The sequence below is a fragment of the Strix aluco genome, chromosome 2 (genome assembly GCF_031877795.1).
Source record: "Strix aluco isolate bStrAlu1 chromosome 2, bStrAlu1.hap1, whole genome shotgun sequence".
NCBI classification, from domain to species: domain Eukaryota; kingdom Metazoa; phylum Chordata; class Aves; order Strigiformes; family Strigidae; genus Strix; species Strix aluco.
Window position 1 is genome coordinate 121,130,285 of NC_133932.1, and position 24,959 is coordinate 121,155,243.

A 24,959-nucleotide genomic window follows, 5' to 3' on the forward strand; every position below is an offset into this window, starting at 1 on the left:
TTTGCTATTGATGCTCTCGCCATTCTTTTGGCTTTATCTTTTTCCTAAAATCCTTTTTTAGAGAAGAAAATACCCCTCTTTCCTGTATATAGGGAGCTGTGTGCCTACAGACAGTAGAAGTTCAGGATTTTCCAAAATGGGGGGTCTCCTAGTGGAGGGGATTTGGGAAATATGTGGTACCTAGTCATGAAAGGAGCAGATGGGAGCAAGGAGGCTATGGGGAAGCAGGGCATTATAAGGAGCAAAGGTTTAATATATGATCTCATCTTTTTAATACTATTCGTTTACCAGACATGAACAATCCTTCATGAGGATGCCAGTTCCCCACTGGGATGGACAAGTCAGGATCTGTGTGGGTGCAGGTGACTGTTACATTTTGTGCATGATCAGCACTTTAAATCACACCCTTCACATCATCTCCCCACACACTGCTGCACCACGTGCTTAGCATGAACCTCCTGCTCAGCAACTTGTTCCTTCTGTCCCAGGAAACTTGTTGCTTCCCTCATCTTTCTGACTCTTTGCTGCCACATTGGCCACAAACGGTTTGAAAGTCAGAAAATTGCACTAATTAAATGTATTTTTAGAGTGGCCCCAAAGTCTTATATTGGACAGTCATGCTTCCTTTTTCTCTTTAGTTCACTACATAGGAGATGCTTGGCCACCAACCGTTTCTATCTCTAGGTTTTGCAGCCTAAGAACAGTACTGTTTCATGTTGCAGAGCCAGTGTCAGGAAGGAAACAGTCCTCCACTGATGAACATTTTCAGAATAGTGTTTATCTTGCAAGAAGCTCAAGGCCATTGCAAGTTTCTGTACCAACCCCTACTCAAAGCCAGGACATTTCAGCTCAGTGTTAGATCAGGTTGCTCAGGACTGTGTCCAGCAACTTTTAAGTATCTCTGAGAACTGAGGCTCCACAACCCCTCTGAGTAGCCTGTCTCCATGTCTGATTAACCTCTTTGTGAAAATTTTGTTTACAAATGTCTGACTTGAATTTCTGCTGTTGCAACTTCTGTCCACTGCACCTTGTCCACTGCCTGTATGGCCCCTTCAAGCCTTTGTATGCAACTCTTGACTCAGTGTTTCTGGAGATGCTATTTCCTTGAAACGGTCTTCCATTGGATTCGTTTTAACAAGATGTTTGGATTTCTGCTTGACCACTAGTAACAGCTCAGTACAAAAGATTTGGCCTTTCTATGTCTCATTCCAAGGACTTTCTCCAAGTACTGTCCACTTTTGTGAACACTGCTGTAGTTCCTTCTTTGTTTCTGTTTCATTTGTGCATCTTTCTGTTTGGCATTAATGGTAGCTGGAACTGTGGAGTTTGGCATTTTTTCATTATTTTTATTGTGGGCTGACACCAGTCTTCACATTGACTGAAAAGTTGCTCAGCGGCATTTATTCATGTGCTGATGCCCTGTATAAATTTTCAATACCACAGTTGGAAAATGTTCAAATCCTTTTCTTTCCTCTTCTTTCTTCTGACAAAGAGCATAAGAAAAGATGTTCTAGAAAGGGACATCTTTTGTCTTAGCATCATTTTACTGGATTGTTTTTTGGTTTTTTTTTTTAAAGTTAATTTTTACATTTATCCAAGAGGGCTGATTCAAAAACAGAAGAGAAAGTTTTCTGATTGATGATTTCATACCTAACCAGAAAAGAAAAACATGTTCTCCTGCCTAGAAATTTCTTCTTCTGCTTTCCACCTATTGGGAAACTTTTCAGATATATCACCTTTACTGAACTGGGGTGTTTATCCCATATTACACACTTAATGTATGGGTATAAATCTCATTTTCCTAATGGATATTAAAGTAAATGGGCCCGAGGAAGTACTGTTGAAATATTTATCTTCTTTCAGCTGTAGATTTAGTCAGAGGGAAGTTAGGATATTTGGCATTTTATACACAGAGAAGCTTTAGATTTACAAATCTTCATTTGTCTTTTTTCTTCAAAGCCAAGCTCATAAATGAAGCAACTGTTCCCAAACTGTCACTGTAATGTCCCTTGCTTCCATGAAGTCATCACATCACTTCTGTCGCCATAACAACCTAACATTGTCTGTTGTTAATGTCCCAAAAAACATTGCATTACTATAATTTTGAAAATAACTCTGAAGTGATGGCTTTAAATGCAGCCTTTCTGCAATACATTTTGCAGGAAACCACCATTTTAACAAGAAAACTTTTGAAAATGAATCAGCTGTATTAAATATTAATCACACTGCATCTTGTAATTCATCATAAGGAAATAGTATTTGTCACTATTAAAACATGCTCTTTTCTTCCTTTTTCCCTTATTCTTTTCTATATAATATAAACTGTTGAAAAGTTTTGTATGAAGCTAACACATTGGGTAAATAGTATAGAAAAAATTGAATGCAAGTTAAGATGGACAAATGAAAAACTACCTAAGTAGGAGAAATCTGCTACAGAAATGCAGAATGAAGGATGAGTGGCTCTGCAGCTTTACTGCAAAAAATCAGGAGGAAAATGCACCAACATGCTCATACTCCTGCAGATAAAATAAATATCAAATTTAGGAATACTGTTTGCAATGCACATGAAGGAGTCCTTGTGCTTTAATTGTGACGGCTCATCAGGCCTGAGCTGGGGGCATTTTTGATAGGGGACTTCACGATGGATGTGGGTCAGTTGGGAAGACTCCTGGGGACAACAGTGTAACCAGTCTGAGGTTTAGAAGTTAGTCTGAGGTCAGCTGTCATGGAGGACTGGAGATACTATATTGCCTTGAAAGAGCGGGCTGGGTGGTGACAAGTTCTCAACCTTCATCAGGAATGAATCAAGGCACCTTGGCACAAAGAAGAGCTGCAACAGTGGAAGAAACACCAGTGGGTAGGAGAAAGCCCTGCGGCTTGGTGTAGGTGAGCAAAGGTAGAAAATCTCAAGGCAGGTAAGGAAATTCATGACTGAAGGGTGATCTGGGCTTTGATGGAGGTAGCTCTGGCAGGAAAATGCCATAGTCCACAGCTGTTGAAATAAGGAAGAAGAGTTGAGAAGGTGTGTTGGACAGCAGGAGCGCTGCGAGGAGGAAAGGCAGCCAGAGAGTGACCAGTAGAGCAGGTCCACAACTTGCCCATTCAAATTTCCATTTTCATCAGTCCCTTGCCTTCTCACTACTATAGCCCATTGATGCGTGACAGGGCAGGACTCTAGTCTAGAATCTCATGGACAGGGAAAAGGGCCAAGGGGGCTCAACAGGGAGGGAGGAGGAGAAAGGATGGGGTCAGAACCAGAAGCCAGAGCAAAGCACCCGAGAAAAGGGCTTTCTGCTCCTCTGGTTTGCTGATCCACAAATGGCCAGATGAAGACCACACAAAGTGACTTCTGTGTGGATTGTGACCATTACTGAGACTCTGAAGAAGATGAGATAGTATGATTCTGGTTTGAATGGACTTAATTTTCACTGTGCTGATGGAAAGTCAAAAGCTTCTGTTGCCCTGTGGGTATGTTAAATCTCCTGAGATCTTTTTTCAGGTTGACCACAAATTGCTAATGCACACAGTCCCAAAGAGCTTCGGTGGCCTTCAGAGAACAACACGGTAACAACAATGCTGAGTGAAAGCATCAGTCCATTTTTTCTTTGGGCCAGGACTCCCATGATCTATCTGTAGAAACATGCCACACAATTTGCGAAAAGTAGAAGGAAAAGGTTAATGCTTGTCATTTTTTTTTTTCTAGGTTAATTTAATATCACAGTGACTCCTGGTTTTCAGCTCCTAACAGGGGATGTGATAATCAGGTGATCAGGTCTGAATGCTTGGGAAAGTAGATGAGCATGATGGACCAAATCCTATCAGCTCTACATGCTAATGGCTTTCAGACTTTGCATGTCTCCCATGACCAAATAAAATGGGAAAAGGAAGCAGCAGCATTTTCACATCAGCTCCTGTCTTCTGAGCACGGACAAACCTGTTTGAAAGCAGTGACCTTAACTGCACCCTCTCTCCTGAGCCTGATTCTGTTTGATGTGGAGTAAGAGGAGATGGGCTAGAAGCTGTGCCTATATGTTTAAGAAAGAAACCTCACCTTCTGTTCAGGAACTCTGCGGGAATTTCAGACTCAATTGCATCGTGCTTGACACTTCAAAGCCTTCAGCAACTGATCACACACTTGGAAAATATTAAACCTAACTTAATCTGACATGGTTATCCGTGTAACTCAACCTGTCTGACAGCCTCCTTCCTTAGGGTTGCTACAGCTCCCTTGTACTCAGCAATGTCTCTAGAGAAACAGCAGGCATTCCTTCTTAACAATATTCATAGTGATAATTGCTTGTTTTAAAAGGAAGCTTTTTTGTACATTTTCTTTGGGAATGATGCAATTCAATGTTTCATACAGTGACTTTGTTTTGTTGCTTTTTATTAGAGTTATTTTTAAATATTCCCTATATTAAGAAAAGAAGTGAGCTCTTATTCCTAGTCTCCGTATAACTGATCTAATTTTCATGTATTTTCAATTTATTACTATCTTGGGTCTGATCCATGGAATGGTTCCAGTGATGAAGATCAAAACAGGCCTGCCCCTGGCTGGGGTTTCTTCTGCAGACATTCCACTTGGTGGGAAGAATTATTAACAGAGTGACATGAACATGGAAATTGCTTCATTGCCAATAGTTAGTTAACTTGCACTGTAGGAGATACAGCAGAGTGGGACCAGTCCCGGAGATTCCTGGAATATGTGGAAGATAAATTCCTAACACAGCTGGTGAGTGAACAGACCAGAGAAGGTGCCCTGCTGGACCTCCTCTTTGTGAATAGAGAAGGACTGGTGGATGATGTGGCGGTTGGAGGCCGACTAGGGCACAATCATCATGAAATAATAGAGTCCTCTATTCTGAGACGCCAGGAGATGGGGCAGCAGAACTGACATCCTGGACTTCCAAAGGGCTGACTTTGACTTGTTTAGGCAACTGCTTGACAGAATCCCTTGGGAGAGGGTCCTGAAGGGTATAGGGGTCCAGGAAGGCTGGACACTCTTTAAGAAGGAAGTCTTAATGGCTCAGGAGCAGTCGGTCCCCAGGTGCTGTAAAAGAAGCCGGCGACAGAGAAGACCACTCTGGCTGAACAGGGAGCTTTGGCTGCAACTCAGGGAGAAAAGGAGAGTTTACGGCCTTTGGAAGAAGGGGCTAGCGACTCACAATGATTACAAAGAGGCTGTGAGTCTATGCAGGGCAGAAATCAGGACATCTAAAGCCCAACTAGAAATTAATCTGGCTTCAGCACTCAAGGATAACAAGAAATGTTTCTGTAAGTACTTCAACAACAAAAGAAAGACCAGGGAGAGCCTCCATCCCCTGCTAGATGCAGGAGGAAACATGGCAACGAGTGATGAGGAAAAGGCTGAGGTGCTTAATGCCTTCTTTGACTCAGTCTTTAGTAACAAGACTAGTTGTACTGAGGGAATCCAGCCTCCTCAGCCAGAAGACAGAGACTGGGAGAACAACCCCCCCACAATCCAGGAGGAGATAGTCAGTGACCTACTGCATCACATAGACACACACAAGTCTATGGGACCGGATGGGATACACCCGAGGGTGCTGAAGGAGCTGGCTGGGGTGCTCGCCAAGCCACTTTCCATCATTTACCAGCAGTCCTGGCTGACCGGGGAGGTCCTGACAGATTGGAACTCGGCCAATGTGACGCCCATATATAGGAAGGGTCGGAAGGGTGATCCGGGAAGTTACAGGCCTGTCAGCTTGACTTTGGTGCCCGGGAAGCTGATGGAGCAGATCATCCAGAGTACCATAATACAACACATGCAGGACAACCAGATGATCAGGCCCTGTCAGCATGGGTTTATGAAAGGCAGGTCCTGCTTGACAATCCTGATCTCCTTCTACAACAGGGAGACCTGCTTATTGGATGAGGGAAAGGCTGTGGATGTTGTCTACCTTGACTTTAGTAAGGCCTTTGACACCATTTCCCACAGCATTCTCCTGGTGAAACTGGCTGCTCGTTGCTTGGATGGGCACACGTTTCACTTGGTAAAAAACTGGTTGATGGCCGGGCCCAAAGAGTTGGGGTGAACGGAGTTAAATCCAGTTGGCAGCCGGTCACGAGTGGTGTCCCCCAGGGCTCAGTTTTGGGGCCACTCCTGTTTAACATCTTTATTGATGATCTAGACGAGGGGATCGAGTGCACCCTCAGTAAGTTTGCAGATGACACCAAGCTCCCGTGTTGATCTGCTCGAGGGTAGGGAGGCTCTGCAGAGAGATCTGGACAGGCTGGAGCGATGGGCTAAGGCCAACTGTAGGAGTTTCAATAAGGCCAAATGCCGGGTGCTGCACTTGGGCCACAACAACCCCCAGCAGCGCTACAGGCTTGGGGAAGAGTGGCTGGAGAGCTGCCAGTCAGAGGGGACCTGGGGGTGTTGATTGACAGCTGGCTGAACATGACCCAGCAGTGTGCCCAGGTGGCCAAGAAGGCCAATGGTATCCTGGCTTGTATCAGAAATAGCATGGCCAGCAGGGACAGGGAAGTGATCTTACCCCTGTACTCGGCACTGGTGAGGCCGCATCTTGATTACTGTGTTCAGTTTTGGGCCCCTCACTACAAAAAGGACATTGAATGTCTCGAGCGTGTCCAGAGAAGGGCAACGAAGCTGGTGCAGGGTCTAGAGCACATGTCGTATGAGGAGCAGCTGAGGGAACTGGGGTTCTTTAGTCTGGAGAAGAGGAGGCTGAGGGGAGACCTCATCACCCTCTACAACTACCTGAAAGGAGGTTGCAGAGAGCTGGGGATGAGCCTCTTTAACCAAGTAATAAGCGATAGGACAAGAGGGAATGGCCTCAAGTTGCACCAGGGAAGGTTTAGACTGGATATTAGGAAGCATTTCTTTACAGAATGGGTTGTTATGTGTTGGAATGGGCTGCCCAGGGCAGCGGTGGAGTCCCCATCCCTGGAGGTGTTTAAGAGTCGGGTCGACATAGCGCTGAGGGATATGGTATAGTTGAGAATGGTCAGTGTTAGGTTTATGGTTTGACTTGATGATCTTCAAGGTCTTTTCCAACCTAGATGATTCTGTGATTCAAGTTCCTGCTGTAATGAAAATGTACCTGGTTAAATGCACAGAGAGTTGCCTTGTGGCTCCAGAGATCCTCAAGATGGATGTACTGACCTGCCTTCAATCCTCTTGATCCAAAGCATCATGCCTGAGGTGTGCTGGAGATATATTTCTCATGAGGCCTCAAGAGAGAGATGTGTTCCCACCTCCACTCACCAATACTTTCAGGGCATCCAGCTGCTGCTGTAACAAGGTTTCCAACCAGCTTACTAGTGTCTTATATTAATTAAATGGTAATTTTAATTAAATGTGTACCAAACATAGTCTTTTGGAGCTGAGGGAAAGCACCCATCTCTAGGAGCTGGTGGTAGCTAAATAGCAACTATGAGAGAACACCAGGGAGTCTAAAGTAGTGTGTTTACACATAGAGTGGCAAACAGCCACCAGCAGGCATCAGATACTGTAAAGCTGAAGGTCATAAACATACAGTTTGGAGATGATGGTAGCAACTCTGTCCTTGTCTTCCTGTCTCATTGACGTTGTGATCAGAGGTAGTCTCACTCTATTTCACATTGTGGTGGCTGGACTTAAGTCACCACGAGTAGGAGTCATCTGGCCAAGTGTAGGCATCTGTAGTATAAATGTCAACATTTGAATTAGTCACCCTTGTCTGTCTTCACCAATAAAACCCAGAAGAGATTGGTAGGGCATGACTATCTCACCCACAAATAGTAATCTAAAATCAGTCAGATATACTCCATCCTACAAGTTCCTAGACAGTTACATTGGAGAGGTTTAAAGTCATTGAGTGGCACCCCAAATATCATCAGATGTTCTCAGAATGCCATTGAATTTTCTATAGGCTTTCCAGCAGTTATGTCTTTATCTTTGTGATGGAACTTTTAACAAATGCATTTTTTAAATAATATTGATTCTGTCCTTTAGCCAAAAAAACATTATTTTTTTTTTCCTTATAGTTGTTTCAGAATCTAGTGCTAGGGAAATTCTAGCAATTAACAGTACTGCAGATAACCAGAATATAAGTGTTCCTTTTACAACACACGCAAAAAATTATTTTTTGCAGTCTTGCAGTCTGTTCACCAAAGCATGGAAAGACTCTCACATACCTTGACATGGTAGAAGAAGGGAAGACACCACCTCTGCTACATTGTTATGGACTTGGTGACTACTGTAATGTGAAAAAGACTCTTTTAATGGAGTTACTGGATTTACACTGCTAGTCTTGTGCCTTCCAAATTCTTTGAAACTTCTATACCATTAGACCAAGATAGGTTTAAAAATCTCACCAGATCAGATCTTCCCATCCACTCTTCTGGTTGGATTTTTACATCAATTTTACATTGATTTAAACAATTAGTATCAGGCATGGTCTGGGTGGAATCAGGGCCTTAGTACTGGAATCCTTATGGGAATAGCTAAAATATACAATAACTTGAAAAGTGATGTAATTTTTTTCAAAGCCTCAGGAAAATATATAATTAATCTTAAAGCACTTTAAAGTCCACTTCAAAATTTAGCCTTGTTGAAGGTCTTTAGACCCATTAGAGATATATCACTTTAAAAAGACATTCAGGTTATGGCCTTTAAAACTTTCCAAAGTTTGTTGCTAATGGAAGATGGTGGACTGGTGAGCTAGGAGCATGAATACTCATTTTAGCAATAAGGAAAGCCTGACAGCAGTGCACGCTCCTCTGAAGGGTGCCTTAGTCTCACCTAACAGATTCATCCAGATTCTGAGCTCAGTTACACAAATAATAATACACATTTGCATTTAATTAACAGCTTGAAATATGTGTTGCTACATTTGAATCCACTCTCAGTGCAGAGCAAAAAAAACATTTTTAGGAAAATTTTGAACTTAGGAAAATATTGAGGGTGGTCAGAACGTGGAAGAGGTTGCCCAGAGAAGTTATGCAATCTCAACACTGGAGATGATACTAAAATTTTGATAGGAATAACCCTGAGAAGCCTCTCAAATTTTGAAGTTGGATCAAACTTCAGTGCTGAATCTGCTTTAAATGGAGGTTTGAAGCAGATGACCTCCAGAGGTCCCTTCCAATCTAAATTATTCTATGATTCTTATTTACTAGTTTCAGCTTGCCTGACCTTACATTCAATGCAATTGTTATGAAATCAGTAAGTTATTTGGAATCTGTGACACTCCTCTCATTTAGAAAAGGAAGTGACTCTAAATATCTATTTAGAATTCCACTGGTGACTTCTTACTCTTAGACATTCCAGCTGAAGTTTAACTGGCTGTTGCATGCCAATTACACGTTTTGTTGTAACAGTGTTAATTAATCCACGTCTACAACAAATCTCTGGAGCTCCTTGCAGGCTGTCCTTCTTTTCTTACTTTTGGCATCGGTGTGGTAGGTGCATTCTGCCAGTTGAGAGCTTTAGGAGCTCCCTTCTGCTGTAACTGTCTAGTCATGGATCAAGATTTGCTTACACTTTGAGATGGCAGAAAACCACTGGAGTTTCTACACCAAGTCAAAGAATATTTGCTCTTCAATCTGACATGCTATCAGGGCAGAAGTCAGTACAGAATTACTAAGGAACAGAGGTGAACAGGTACCACTCTCCTGCTTCACCACACACAATGATTACAACCGGTTGTATAAAGTTGTACTCCTTTCCCCAGGCTCTGTTCTCAACTGCACTGAGGCAAATTCAACTTAGAACATGTACATTCAGCTCCCAGGATAGTCTCTAAGTGAAATTCAGTAATAACAAGCAGTTGTGTGAGTCTAATTTTGCATGTGAGGTCCTCAGACAACCCAGCAAGTCTGTACTGATCTTGAATTTAATAGGTGTTTAATGGAATATACCACCAGTGTGGGAGGGTTGAATGTGTAGAACAAAAACCAACTAATGTAACAGTGAACATCAAAGCAGGCTTGTCCTACAGTATGATTCACAGCAGCTCAGAAGACACTTACTTTGCAGACAAGTTGTAAGTATTCATGTTAATAATTGCAATTGATTACATCAAAACTGAAATGAATTTAGAGGCAGATAAATACATATATCATTCAGTTCATCATTAAGATAGTTAAATGTAGATGTCTATAGGAAAATGATGTGTCTAAGATCTTTCATACTCCATGGAGATCTAGTCAATGGAGACTTGAAAACAAATCAGCTGAACAGACTATAGGACACAATTTAGTTTCTGTCCCACAGGTACCTGGCAGCATTTGAGGTATCTTAGGCCATCTGAGACATCTGCACGGGGCTCTTAGGTCTGACCCAGGATCCACAGGAGACTCATGCTTTTCTGGACTTGTAGTAGAGGCCAGGTGGGATACTCAGAAGCATCCCAAGTGACCCCCAAATGCCTAGGTTTATGCAGAAGAAATGAGTCTTTAGTTGATCAGAATCACTCTTTGGATCACCCTCAATTCATTTGCCCACATATGGTTATTCTCTGCTCTTTCTGATTCTCTGAAGTGATCAAGATACCTTTGGGACTGGCAGATATGACTCGAGGTTGATGGGACACTTTTTGGACTGTTAGCTTGATGCCAGGCAGCATGGCTTGGGGCATCCTGTTTGAAGGAAAATGGGTCAGGTTCTGTTGCCTGTGTTCTTTCTGAGGGCACAATCTTGGAAAAATGAGTAAATGCATCAATATGAATAGATTCCTTTAATTAATAGCCTCCTTTGCTTATTTTTTCTTCCTTTGAACCAGTTATTGCCATGAAGCTCCTAGACGGAGGTGGCCAAAGAAAGAGCCATGGGGGAGGATGGTCAAGAGCTGCAAATGCTGTGCTGGGAGGGCGGGATGCAGCCTAACAGCTGCCAGGAGCTGCTCCACTGCTTCTGAGAGCCTCAGACCTTCTTACCCATAGGAATGAAGGACATGGCATTCCTAAGCCTGACCTGAGGAAGGGATCTCCTCCTTTGGGTCATATGGGAGGAGGGTGACTTCTGGTACTGTTTGTCAAAAGGATGTGGGGACAATACAAACTAGTGATTCGGGAGAAGGGAGAAAAGCAAAAGAAAAAATGTCTGAGGGACAGCTAAGATAGGCATGTGGAGATGGTCATAGCAGTCATGCAATGGTTACCCCCTTGGAATAAGACAACAAAGGAAGCTACCGTGGAGAGAGCAGACCGATACCCTGAGATTGCTTTCTCAATCACCTGAATTCTAGTTAGCTCCCTCTGTTGTAGCATTGTCCCATCTAGTTTGGTTTTTTTTTTTTAATTTATTTTATATCTGTGGTATTTTATGACAGGCATTGGCAAAGTCACAGTCTCCTCTTCACCTCATCTGACCAAGTTTTCTTTGAGCAAAGCATTCCCTTGCTAAGGACAAGGCTTGGAAGTGGTGAAAGGATGCGGTGATTCCCCACCCTGTGGCTGCTGACTGCACACCCTTGGTGGGTCACGGGACTCCATGGCCATGCTGCTCAGTAGCTGCATTGCTCAGGCTGCTTGGTTGGAGGATCTTGGTGGGGATCCTTGACACTGGACAAGTCATCTCAGAGGACTTGGTTTCATTGCCAAGTGGAAACCTGACTTAGACAGTTAAGAATGGGCTCCATGGAGTGACATTCCTAACTGCAGTGATGTGCTGTTTACTGAAGGTGAAAAATAAATGTAATACATTAAAGACACAGGGGAGCATGTAAGAAGAGTAACACTGGCACACAGTAAAATATGCCAGGACAGCACTGGCACTAGTCACAATCCTGAACAAAGATGAAGATGAGCTCCTGGAAAAAACAGACATACACAGTAGAACAAAATAGACAGCATTCTTCACACTGAGTCTCCCAATCTGTTCAGCCTCTAATATGTTACTGTACCAAAAATCGACGGATTTTTTTTTTTTTATTTTTCAAAAAAAACCCCCCAACAACCCAGAAGTTGCTTTTTAAATTCAGCTGTAAAAAGAAGTCTGAGAGTGAGTTCCCAGCTTTACTCAAACAGGAGAAAAAACAGAGAACTCACCATTTTGGCCACAGAAACACAAACAGTTCACAATAACTCATGAATGAGCTAAACATGCCAGTAAAACAAGGATATAAAGTAAGTTTAGTCACAGTGATTCACTGCAGTGTTATGTGTCTTTTTCTCTAAGACCCCTGCACACTTTGTAGTCATTGTGCCTTAGGGGTAAGCATCATTTTATTTTCACTTTTGCCTGCACTGTCAAGCTCTGTGTAAGGACTGGTCGCCCTCAGCCTGTGTTATAGTCAGTGGAAAGATAAAGGCTCTTGCTGCTGTGATTCAGCAGTTTGATGTTTTAATGTCTACTTTAAGCTGAAGTCATTCACTCTCATTGGTAATTTCCCTCCAGTAACTATAGAGGGTGTCTAGAGTATTTGAGGTAAAAAATTTATATCTATATTGTCAATACCTCAACTAAACCTACTTTGCTACTTCACAGATGTCTGTATCACATAGGAAGAGTATCACCTCAGCAGCGCTTTATTTGGTTCTCCTTTGCCGCAGTTGTTGAGGGTTGGTCATTGTTTGGCAGCGTGAGGCTCCACCCTGTGCCCACAGTCCTCTCTGTGAGGGCCTGGAGTCCTGCGGGCTGAGGGAAGCACCAGCCATGGAAGTTTGATTTGCAATCTGGGCTCTGGCATGAAGCTGTTACACTGGTGGCAGTCTCTGGATTTGGAGACCACTGGACCACTGCAGCGTCTAGTGTGGCCAAGGAGAATGATAACAGCAGAAAAGACTTGCTACAACTTTGCACCTCCAGACATGCCTGCTTCTGTTGACATTTGGCTTTCATTCAAACGGTGCCTGCTTGCATTTCCTTGGTGTGCCACTGAAAGGCTGGTTGATGGAAATCGAGGTTACTGGGTACCAACCACGCTCTGTCTATTACATCAGTCTGAAAAACTGTCATTTGTTCTTTCCGGCTCCCTGGTATCTCATCCCCTGACCTACCCAGACAATAAACCCTATCACTAAATGGTTCCCTAACCTCTCAGAAAGGGTTTTAGTGGCTAGTACTAAAATACCTAGTGGATAATCATGACAGTACTTTGACAGCTTCCAGTCCCTCCTCTCTAAGGACTTAAAAGCACTTCACAAATGTGCAGGGACTCAGACTGTCTCTGATAAGGTCCTGCATCCTGCGGTAAGCAACGAACCACCTTATTCTATTTTCCAGGTGACATCCCTAATGATCAGAAAACAACTCAAGCTCTGTCGATATTATAAGAACGTTTGTTGTTTTATTCTTTTTGGTGGGTACAAAAACCACAGTTTCTTACACAGAACAAGATTATAAATAATATCTGTAACATGAGTGACCCGTAGTCTCTTTTGATTCTACACTGCAGACTGATGACGTACTCTAAACATTTTATCATTTTGTTTCTTGTATTAGACAGATGCAAATCTGTGGAACACGGAATGATGGAACAGAATGAAGGTAACAGCAAACAAGAGGATGACCAACAACTTTTATAAAAAAAAAGTCTCTGAATTTTATTACAGTGATGGCATTTTATATCAATTATTGCAATGAATTGTTCCCTAAGATGGTTAGAAAAAAGAATTGTGTTGTCCTCTACCGAATTTACATCAGTTAAAAAGCAAGCATGTTTCAATATTCCTCCTTTTTCAAAGAAAATGTAAATAATTTCTTTATTTTTTCACAGGATTTACATATTTATTATTTTCTTATCACAGTTTAGTGATTCATTTCTACAGCTGAACAGCTGAGTATTCTTCCATTGTATATATTGATGTTCTGGAGACACAGGTTAGCATGTTCATTGACTTCTATAGCTATTTTTCTCTCTTTGTCAAGACAAAGACCAAAATGTTGTCCTTTCTGAGCATGTTCTTCACAGTTTAATGCGCTAAATTGGCAAGTCTTATTAGTTTTAAGTCCACTCAAGTGAAATTTGTTGCTGTTAATACACCCTTCCCAGCCCCCTCCCCCCAACAAAACTAAATTATGAATTTTCCTGATATAAAATCTGAGTTTGGGTTTCCGAGCTGAGCTCATGCACACATTGTTGCTGATGATGTCTGGCGCATTTGGACGTACTTCCCTTTCTCAGCCAAATTACTAGTTCATCAATGACACTCCCATGTCGTTACAGTCTGTGCTGTGTTCCCATCAGTCACCAACACAGTTTGATTAAGGCACTCAATTATTTTTTTGGTTTTTATGGTAGGTCCGATGCAATTACAGCCAATCCTGAACTTTGTCTAATTGCAGTTCCAGTATGCACGGCCTTTGGGCAGTCAGGAGTCAATACGCGTCCGTTTTCTCCCACACTCCCTGTGATGGATAATCTGGCTTTGTTTCTTATGGCTTCAGAAAAGGTAAGCTAGGTGTGGAAAAAAAGGAGAAAAGAGAAAGCGTTACAATGTTTCTGTGCTTCAACAAACCAGGACACAGCAAACACCAAAATATTAAATTTTAGACATCTGCATTTTTTCATGTTAACATTAAATATAATAATAGTCATCATCATAAATATAAAACATAGCATTTAAGTCTAGTAGGGGCAAAAAGACTAGCAATTCTGAGGGTAAATTTCATTACAATATATCATTACTGATTTAAATACAAAATCCGAATTTGATCAAGAAATTAACAGAAGAGGCAATACCTTCACCTAAACTGCTTCAAACTACATTTATATACAGTGAAATGAGAACCAAGATCTTTTATGAATCTGAAAGCATTAGCATCTGTGAATAAAGTCATGCACAGGTGTGTATAGGCTTAGACCTTCAACTAGGAATGTCAAGACAAAATATAACTATTGAAAACTGTTTATAAATTGCAATAGCTATATCAGCACATGTTTAGTATCTGTAAATCTTAGAACTGTCCTCAAATCTCTTCTCATATATATATTTTCCTACAATTAGAGAAGGTGGGAACTTTCAAAGGAAATGTAGTTTATTGAGAGAAAATACAATTTTCTGTAGTTTTCTGCATTAGGTCTAAATTTTCTGCAAGAACGTTTAAATTTTTGTTACCTCAGAACCTTTAGCTTCAGATGAATCAGAACAAAATATCTTGTTTAGAGACTGAGTCAAGCGAAAAATTTGGATTTGTTAAAAACCCAAAGATTTGTAGTTATGCCACCTAACTAGTCATCCAAAAATCAGTTAACTTAATCTCAGAGAGCTCTCTCATGTGATAATAGAAAAGGACAAGATGACTAGTTTAGAATAAATGATTTCCAGATGACTAAAATTAGGGGAGGTGTCTAAAGTCAACCAATGCAGCAAGGACACCTGTAACAGGCACCCAAACTATATTATGTTGAAACAGATTTCAAAGAGACCATGTTAAGATATTAATTAGTGGGGAAATCTGATTTCTAGTCAGCTGAATCTACAGCCTGTGCAACTAACTCATGTAACTGGTGTGCAGGGATGCAATCTGAAATACCATTTGAAAAAAGAGACAGGAGGGTGCATTCACATAGGAGCAAAGGGATGACAAACATCATAAAATCATTTTATTTGCCTTACTACTGATCTCTGCAATTAGAACTTTGTCCCTCTGAGCCCGGTTTCTCCTTCTGAGGTAGCAGTGAAATCCTGAGCTGGTGTTTGATATGCTGAAGTAATTTAATATATGAGTGTGTATGTATAGGGATGAGGGAGATTCCTTAACACTCTCCAACGTTTCCACTGCTTCTGGGTGCACGCCAATGAAAATGCACCAGTCTAATATTGTATTGCTATCAGTAGCTCCTTCAAAAAAGAGTTCTCAAAAGTACAGCTGCTGTTGTGGCACAGCCAGAGCTTGGATATAAAAGCAACTTTCCAAATCAATCACCCTAAAAACTTCAGCCCTCCCAAGCAGGCGAATTCATGAAAAGACCTCAGCTTACATAGGGCATTATGGCATTCTCCTTATGCTGAAAAACCTTGGCTTTGATAATCATTGATTGCAACGCCCAAAGTCACCCCTTGAAAAGTTTCCCTGATGCCACAGTACTTTGTGACAGGGACTGTTACCAAACATACCATATAGAATTCCAACAGCTAGATATAAAAAGGGAGGCAGAGGTAAATGAGGGGGTGGGGACCTGGGCCCATACAGTACCAAAAACCTCAACTACTCCCCAGCAGCAAATAAAAATCTATACATTTGCAAAGCACAGACACAATGCAACGTGGTGTAGTTCCACATTGTGCATGTCCAGAGTCCCATTGCAAATGGATGTCAAGGACTGGTAACTCCCTGCAGAAATGCACAGAACATGTTTTGGTCAATGGCAAGAAAAAACAAAGGTGTTTTCGTTTTGGGAAGGTATGAGAGTCCAAACCAGATCAGAATGCAAACTTGGGTGGAAAAGGGACAGCTTACTCCAGATGTACTAAATTTCCCAGAAAGTCATCAGTATGTATCAGCTTCTCTCCATCACTTTGATCAGCTATCTGTTCATGGCCATTCAGGGCTCGCCACTGGGAAATCTCAGAGCTCAGATTTACATGGGATATACAAGTTATGCATAGCTGTTGTTTTGTAGCTCAGTCTGTAATAGCTTTCTGGCCATTGACAACACACTCAGGACAGAAAGACAGTAAAAAGGGATCCACCAAAAAAAAAAAAATCAAATAACAAACTATTTCTCAGAAGCCTTCCACAGAATAACAGAAAAAGCTGCAATAAAAGAACTCCTCTCTTCTCACGGCAGAGAGTAACAACAGCTCAGCAACACACCACAGAAACAACCCAGACAGTTAACAAAGCCAGGAGGAGCAGGTCAAACTTCTGCTCGGGAAGGTGCCATAAGGCAAGTAATCAGGAAGTGTCTGTGTTATATTTTAAACTACGCTATAGGTAATAAGCCAGGCTAATACTCTGCTTAACTATGCTGTTACAATTTCAGATTTATGGCCTGGCTGCAGGAACAGTTTCAGGAGAGACTGGGATGAGAGGGCAAAGTCTTGGTATTCACTGTGAATACTACCCAAATTGTGAAAGTCTCTGTGCTAAGTGTATGCAGTTAATAGTGATAATGTATTTTCAAATTTGTAATTAGTTTTGATTAAATTAGTTGTGGAATTAATCACGTGGAAACACTGACTGCCCTGTTCCTGTTGGGAAATGGGAATTCAGGAAACTGATATCCTCAGTCTATATAATACAAATATCCTAGTCTATGTGGGTTCTTTTGTTGTTCAGGCTCCTCTAGTAGGTCACATGGAGGTGTCTTGGGCACAAATATTTAAGATGAACTTTTAGTGAATTTTTCTATAATCTTGAATATGAAATTGGAAGTATATAAGCCAAAATAAGTACATTACACATTTACTGAGCCATCCTGTAGCACTTAATCTTTTTTGTAATTAATTTAATTTTTTTCATTGCTTTTTGTAGTTTTATAATTAATGTTGTTAACTATAGACAACAGCATGGGATGGGAGAGCAAGAGAAGGCAACTGAACTGGAAGGAGGTTCATGAGCTTTGTGGCCCACTGAGATGGCCATGGAGAGGCGGTGGTGGTGTCTGGCTGGATACTGGGACAATCCCTTCAAAAGCCTGTGGGTTTGGGGTGAGGAACTCAGTGGGGCTTTTCCCTAGAGCAGCTAGAGAGAAGGCTGTTAGGCTCTGCACTGTTCTCAGGGCATCAGCTCAACTAGTGTACTAAGGGCTTACTACTGATACACAAAAATGGGAAACTGATGCACAGGAGAAGAGGAAGGGATTGTTCCATCCTTAAAGAAAACTTCCTTCCCTGCCTTCAGCAGATGCAATAGCCTGTCATCCCTTTTGAATGTCTTTATCCCACACATACAGACTAGTCCTACATTTTCATTTTCTGCTGCCTCACAGGCAGGTGAATTTCCCTGAGCCAACTCTCTTCTGACTGGATTAAACTAAAAGAAAAAACATGGTAATGAATATTAATGGTCGAGCAGGTTATTGAAGCTATTTTATATTAGGTTATAAGATATACTATTAAAACGATTTGCTGTTACCTTTAGTAAGTCAGCGTGTTGGTTACTCATGCAGATTAGAACCGACAAACATTTTTCTGTATTAGCAAGTTTTAGTCCCAATACAATCCCTTTACTCCTTGGATAAATAAACATATCAAAGGTTTCGAAATGCATCAGACACATTTCTGCAGAAATATTTGTAACCAGTGTTGTGGGCTCTGTACTACTGCCAGCTAACAGGGGTTTGTGACCAGCACATGTACGAACAGATGGCACAGTCACCCTGTACAGAGCACAGCACACAGGTAATCCCTCGCTGCCTGCGTGGCTAGGGACCTTGGCTGTCTTTCACATATAAGCATAAGCGCTTTTGTAAGAAGTTCACATGCTGAAATTTCTCAGGTAAATATTATGGCAAATAAGTAGAATGAAGAATTTCAGAAGTCTATAAATATTTGCTCAAAATCCTAGTTATTTCCATTTTTTTGGTGAATTTTTAAATGTCTGCACTGTAAAATATTTTTAAGAGATTATGAAAAGTTTTGACTGACCCAAACATGAATTTTCAATAAAATAAAATGCAACATGGGCAATTTTTATATATTTTTCCTATAAGAATTCAACTCTGTGTTGCAGGTCCCACAACAATCCAAACTTTAGAGAAAGGTACTTATGATCTTTCCTTAAAAAATAAAACTCAGTCCTAATTTTTATTTCAAGAAAACAGTAAGGCTAAAATAAATTCTACAAGTATAATCATAGTGTTTGTTGCACTGGAATCACAGAGGTAGGTAAGAACTCAGGGGATTGTTGAGTCCTGCCACATTCAGCATGCAAGCCAGTTTGGGTCAGGTCAGTATTTGAATGAAAGCTTTGGTTTTTTGTTTGCTTTCTTTAAAACTATGTTTTGGATGCACTACACCCTGTACACTTTGTAAGGAATATGCTTTGTGGGACTCTTATACCAGCCTGGGTACATTATCAGTTGTGGGCATATCACTAAAGAATTTAAAGGAAAAAAGAACTCTTCATTTGCATTTTGCACAATTACTTTCACAGGGTTATGTCTTTTTAAGACCCTTATTATTGACAGCAGGCAGTGAATTTGGGAGATTAATATTAGCACCTGCAAGTCCCGATTCCCAGTTCACAGTAATGAACACTGGCCTATACTCTTGGAGTCCCCCTGACACCTACTATGCCTCACATTTTCACTAGTGAACAAAGTACACAGCCTTTTTTTTCACATGGGGAAATTGGGCATGTTACAATTAAAATATACCCAGGGTTATGACTTCTTGTACAACAGTGACAGTATGTTTGGGATAGTTTCCCAGCCAGCGTACGCCAAGCCCCCTCCCTTGCCCCCTGAGAACCCACCTATTCCTCGCAGCGCTCCAGCTATCATGCTCAAACACCATTCTCTGCTCACTCTGTGTTTGCTCTGTACTGTATGGTTCGGTATTGTACCGGCTGTGCCTTTAGACTGTAAGCTCCTCGGGACAGGGACCTGTTATGTGTTTGGCACACTTCACCTATTGTACAGCGCCGTGTACTCCAGCGCTATATAAATAATAAATAAAAAATAATAATTGCATCTCCAGTTGTTTCCTCCAAAAATTTTTCTAGGCAACATTAAAATTATATTCTTCATCTCCTTTCCCTAAATTTTTGTTTTTTACTTCCACTATAGGGATGGCTCAGTGATTTCAGGAAAATGCAGCTCAAGCTTTTTGTTAACAGAGGAGACATGGCTTGCTATTTGCCAGGGCAAGGGAGCTCTAGGTAGCACAAAAGGGCAGGTTCCTAGCTGCACCTTCACTTATAAAGCAGCCAGTGTAGCTTGGGTGCTACGTAAAAGTTATATTTAGAAGCTCAATTTGCTGCTATGTGCCATTTCCAAAGGTCAGAGAGTTGATTTGACTAATGATTAGTTGGCAAGATACTCACTGCACGGATGACAACAAGTACATTAGTAAACCATCCCTGCACGCCTACTCAGGGGAACTACGCAGGATGCAGCTTGGCAACATCAGAGGTTCAGGCTCTGAAATCACTGCGTGAACATCTAAAATACACTAGTCCTGAGCTAGGTAAGGGGGTACATTACTGAAAGCTGAGGACGATAACCAAGGTCTATTCATTGGTTAGTGAGTTTTTGTGGTTATTATAGTGGGCAAAGGTTGACCTGAAGCAGGATATTGTGAAAAAATGTCACACAATTACCATAAAACATGTATCAAAGGGAGGGTGAAGAAACAGGGTGGGGAGGAGGGAGAGAAGGTAAAACAACATTTAGACTTCTTGTAACAGTGCCTTGTCTTCCATTAGGTTAACTATGGTTCAGTGACGTTGCCTATCCTAAATCTTGATTATAATGAAGTCCCAGTTAGGGCCAACATTGAATAATAAAGGCTTACAGCAATTTGTCACTAGTAGAGTGCAAACCTTTAGGAAAATAGACTGGCCAATCAAGTAATTAAACACTGGGCCTCTGAATATATATTTTATGATTTCAAATAGTTGTCATCTCCCAACTGATTTGACAACATTGAGTTAAAAATGTTTTTTTTAAATGTTAAAAATTTCTTGCAATGCAGATGTCTATTAGCAACATAGAATAGTATACTGTACATCTGCAGCCAAAAAAAACTGAACCACTTTGCATTGAAGTTTTCCAAAATATAAAGCTCTGTTCAGAAGCAAGCACCACTAGACAGACATGTCACAACACTGCGTTACAAGATGCATCACCCACTCACTGTAGTAGGCCCTAAGTCCTACCCCTAAATTTTAATACTTTCGGTTCCATATACGTTGTAACCTTCTCTATAAGTTGCTAAATTCTGGGTATTCTGCGAGGAAGTTGGGTTAAAAGTCTGTGCACTCTTTGCCACCTTCATTCGTTTCGCCTCTGCCCTGGACTTGTAACAGAACTCTATCAAAGCCACCAGCATTGCCAAGCCCAAGCCTCCAACCAGAATGTAGAAGACTCCAGCAACGTTGCTGAGACTCAAGGCACTCGTCTTGTCCTGGGGAAACAGAAGTGACACAGTTAACCTGGAAAACAGACCCCCAGGAGCACAAGCTGTATGTTAAAACATTGGAAGTACAAATAAATAACAATGTTTAGCTGAGATTAAGTGACAGTTGTTTACATACTTCTCACAAAATTTGACCTATCTGGATCTATAAAATATATTTTAAGCGCCTAGTTTTCCTGGTCAGCATAAAAAAATATTATCAGTATATTGTCAACATATAAGGATGTCATTGCTTGCTTACTGCAAAGCATTACTTCCACTAAGTGGAGAATTAAACAATTACATATCTAGCTCTCTTTAGGGGACGTTTTAGTGCTGATATGAAACTGCTTTTACGCAAAGCCCTTTAAAAGCCTTGGAATCCAGAAATCCATTTGTATCAGACAAGACTCTGCTTGATTTTTACAAAACCAGTAATTGTATTTGTGGTAGGCACTGCTGTTGATTTAAAAGATCCAGACTGAGTTTCTGATACTTAAATGACAGGTGAAAATAACATGTGAGGTTTAAGCTATTTCTTTGAACAAACACTTCCTTTGAAAGTGTACACTGTACCATATATATCGTGATATATTTGCCTCTTACCAATTACTGTATTTTGTTTCTATTTTATTATAGATACAGTTCTGGAACATGCCCATGGACTACTAAGGTTCAGCAATAGTATAATTTTAAATAGCAATTTATGAAATCTTACACATTATTCATAATTTAGACAACAGTGAGAACTTTCTTTAGCAAAGTATTAAATATACATCATTTTATAAACGATCACCTTCTTGGACGTACTGTAGTAACTATTTTACATTCCTCTATATTTCACTGCTTAGTTATAAATCTATTTTTTGATTTGAAATCCGTGTGCATTTTTAGCACAGTTCTCAAGGAACTCTCTTAGGATTGATTTCTACATACTACATCATGTGCCTTAAGATACTTATAAAGCTTTATTCTTAGGCAGACTGTATAAGCTCTACCTAAAGTAAGGAGAGTACTTAACTTCCGATTGTAATCTCTACGAAATTTTAAATTACAAAGAATGCAAAATATTCGGATATTTAATTTAAAGAGGCACTATTTATTGTGCAATCAGTAGATTAGCACAGTAACAATTCCCATGGATGTATACACTTCTTTGGGGCTTATAGCCAGGTTCTGTTTTGTCTGTCTCTTTTTAGCTGTCTAAGAGGACTCTGAATATCTTGGAGGTGACTGTGTTCCTCTGGTGGCAATTGCTAACATGGTGCTTGCAAACAAGGAGGCAGGACTGAGAAGGACCTGACCTAACGTACATGGTGGGTTGAGGCTTTCTCAGCTGTCATCTACAAGTACTCTGCCATTCTCTTAATTGGTTTTCACTTCTTTCTCCAAAGCAGTTGTCAGAAAAAGCAAAGTATGTTGGAAGTTTGTTTCCCAGGCTAATTTTACCTGCTATTCATCAGGATAACTCTCAGGGCATGAAGGCAGCAAGCAGTCACTGCCCATCACGCTTTCCTTTTAGCTCTGGACAGCACAAGCTGGCACAGAGACAGGTGCTCTGAAGAGATTTCAGACTCCCCGAATACAGGGCTGGCACTGGCTGTGGTGCTTCCCAGACATCACAAAACAACTGCTTCTGTGTTTGTCCCCAGATAGAGAGAAATAGAGAAGACTCCACTCCCTGGAGCTGTCAGGATTACTGTTTGGGAGGGAATGGACTAGGGTAAACACTGGGAGCTGTAGAGAGCTATTAATTATTGAAGCCTTTCACTTTAAAGCTCAAGTTAAGTCTTTCTTGGCTCCTCAAGGAGCCAGGGACCTTCCCAAAGGCAGCCAGGCACAGCCACCCTTGGTGGCGATGAAAGGCAATCCTTCCCACTAGCGTTTTTACTTTTCAGAAAACAGCTGAGGGAGGCCAGCTTCAAAAGGAGAAGGTGTGAAGGGACATTTCCTAAGTAGTCAATGGGGAAAGTCCATCCCCCCTAGGCAGGAAAGAAACAACTAACCCAACCTGCCTCCTCCAAAACCAAAAAACTGCCTTGTAACTCTTCAGCAGATGCCCTGAATATGTAGGACAATGTTTGCTGATTTATATCACTGAAGACTTTAAAAAGCAATAGTGCTTCTTTAAATTAAAGTGTGACCACCATCAAGATGGGGAAAAGCTGATTCGTTCTGTGTCTATAGCTGCTTATTTTATTTCTAAGTCATTTTGCTTATTACTTCCTTTACTGCTTTGTGAACACGATAGTAGGTCCCGAACTGCAGCGACTGACCTTACTTCCAGAGTCCTTGGGTCCACATTCACCTTTATCGTACCACCATTTGTTTTTCAGCTTGTCTAAGACGCCTGCCTCACTGAGTTTCAAAACGGCAAGGTTTACAGGAGTTCTTCACGTGGAAAATAACATAAATAACATTATATATGTTATTTTATGTTATTCAAGTAAAACTACATAGAATCGCATTGCAAAGTGACAGAGCAGAGGCCACAGTGGGTGCTATGTCGTGTACTGTTGGCCCAGGTTTAGAGACAGACATACGACCGGGACCTGCTCCATCGCTTTAGGTAACAGGCACATACTGCTGGGGAAGATTTGTAAATAAATAGTATGCAATTACTGTGAACCCAAAATTATTGGCTTAGACATATTAACAACATACCCTTCAGAGACATGTATAATACAACTGGATACACGAATTAAGAAAAATATTAATTTGTGTTCCTTGCTTTCAATCTATTTTTAGTTTGTATGCATACAAACTAATAATGTGACTTGGCCATAGCTATTTCATTTACTGTCCTCAAAACTATCCTGGCAAGAGAAAGGAGATGTTTCGTGCAGTTTGCTGCCCATAACCACTTGGCACAGACCTGTAATCAGGAGGTCTGCATGCAGAGAATTTAGGGGAAGGGCTGTGATGCCCTTATCCTCAGCTAAGAACATGACTGTCATCTTTCCATTTTCTGTTTCAACATTATTTTAAAATTCAAAGTTTTTCCTTAAATCTCACTGATTCACATAATTCCTTTAAGGGTTCCAGGCTGATAATAAATTATTACTTGGAATATCTTCTCTTACTAGTGGTATTTGCTGTGGGTGACATAACAGAGTTTAATATTGAGATGAAACCTAATCTGATACCTCAAACTCATGAACTGCTATGGTTTTACACTGAAATTACTTAAATTCACTGAATAATCTCAGAGTGTTATGGTAACACCCCACTTCATGCAGTTGTACCAGTTTATTTTCTAAAAACCTATGAAATGATTAACAGACTTATTTTATATATAAGTCTTTGAATCACTGACTGTCCAATTCTTAAAGTGGTAGGCATACAGAATATATTTATGTGCAGGTGTGCATGAAAATACAATATATATCAGAGAAGGAGGTCGATAAATAGAAATGGCATGTAACAGCCTTCTGGTGATGTTACATGACATAGGACCTGATCCTGGGTGTGCCAGCAGATTCCCATGGGAAAATTAATTTCTCATAATACACCGTAATCCATGCATTGCTAAGATGTTAACTCACGAATTCAAGGTTTAATAAATAAATAACCAGTGCAAGCATTGATTAATATAGTGTAACTGACCTACTAAAATAGTTACTATGAAAGAGAAAAGGGGCTTGTTACACTGTAACTGGTTTAACTGGAAATCCCCAAATACTTATGTATGAATGAATTTGTGCATGTTTATGTATATATATTTAATACACAAATAACAGTTTCTGAACCTTGTATGCTACTCTTAGCTTTAGGGATCTTGTCTTACACATTCTGATTACTCTTTGTATATATACAGAAAGGGGGGGAATTCACTTCACCTCAGTTTTTACACCCATAAATTATGCCCCAAGCTTTGGCTGCCTGTCTAGGTCTCCCTGCAGTTAAGGGAAAAAGATAGGTACTTCCAAAAGGTGGGCTTAGAGTCCAGTTTTAACAAAGGATGAAGCATACTGTTGAGATGCTCATCT

At 40.9% G+C, this 24,959-nt stretch overlaps 1 protein-coding gene across 8 annotated transcripts in view; it reads right to left on the reverse strand.

The window, feature by feature from the left end:
• Positions 1-13,229: 13,229 nt before the first annotated feature.
• The window catches only part of GRIA4 (glutamate ionotropic receptor AMPA type subunit 4), a 242,059-nt gene continuing 230,329 nt past the window's right edge, over positions 13,230-24,959 (reverse strand). The window contains exons 14-17 of one of the 8 annotated variants that reach the window (XM_074816154.1): positions 23,247-23,361; positions 20,845-20,979; positions 19,328-19,510; positions 14,227-14,360 (exon numbers count right to left, since the gene is read on the reverse strand). In XM_074816154.1, coding sequence (XP_074672255.1) covers positions 19,376-19,510; positions 20,845-20,979; positions 23,247-23,361 — 385 coding nt within the window. In that variant the 3' untranslated portion in view covers positions 14,227-14,360; positions 19,328-19,375. Of the gene's footprint in view, positions 14,361-19,327; positions 19,511-20,731; positions 20,980-23,246; positions 23,362-24,959 lie in introns of all 8 variants that reach the window. The other 7 variants (XM_074816152.1, XM_074816153.1, XM_074816156.1 and 4 more) reach the window with 7 other exon arrangements.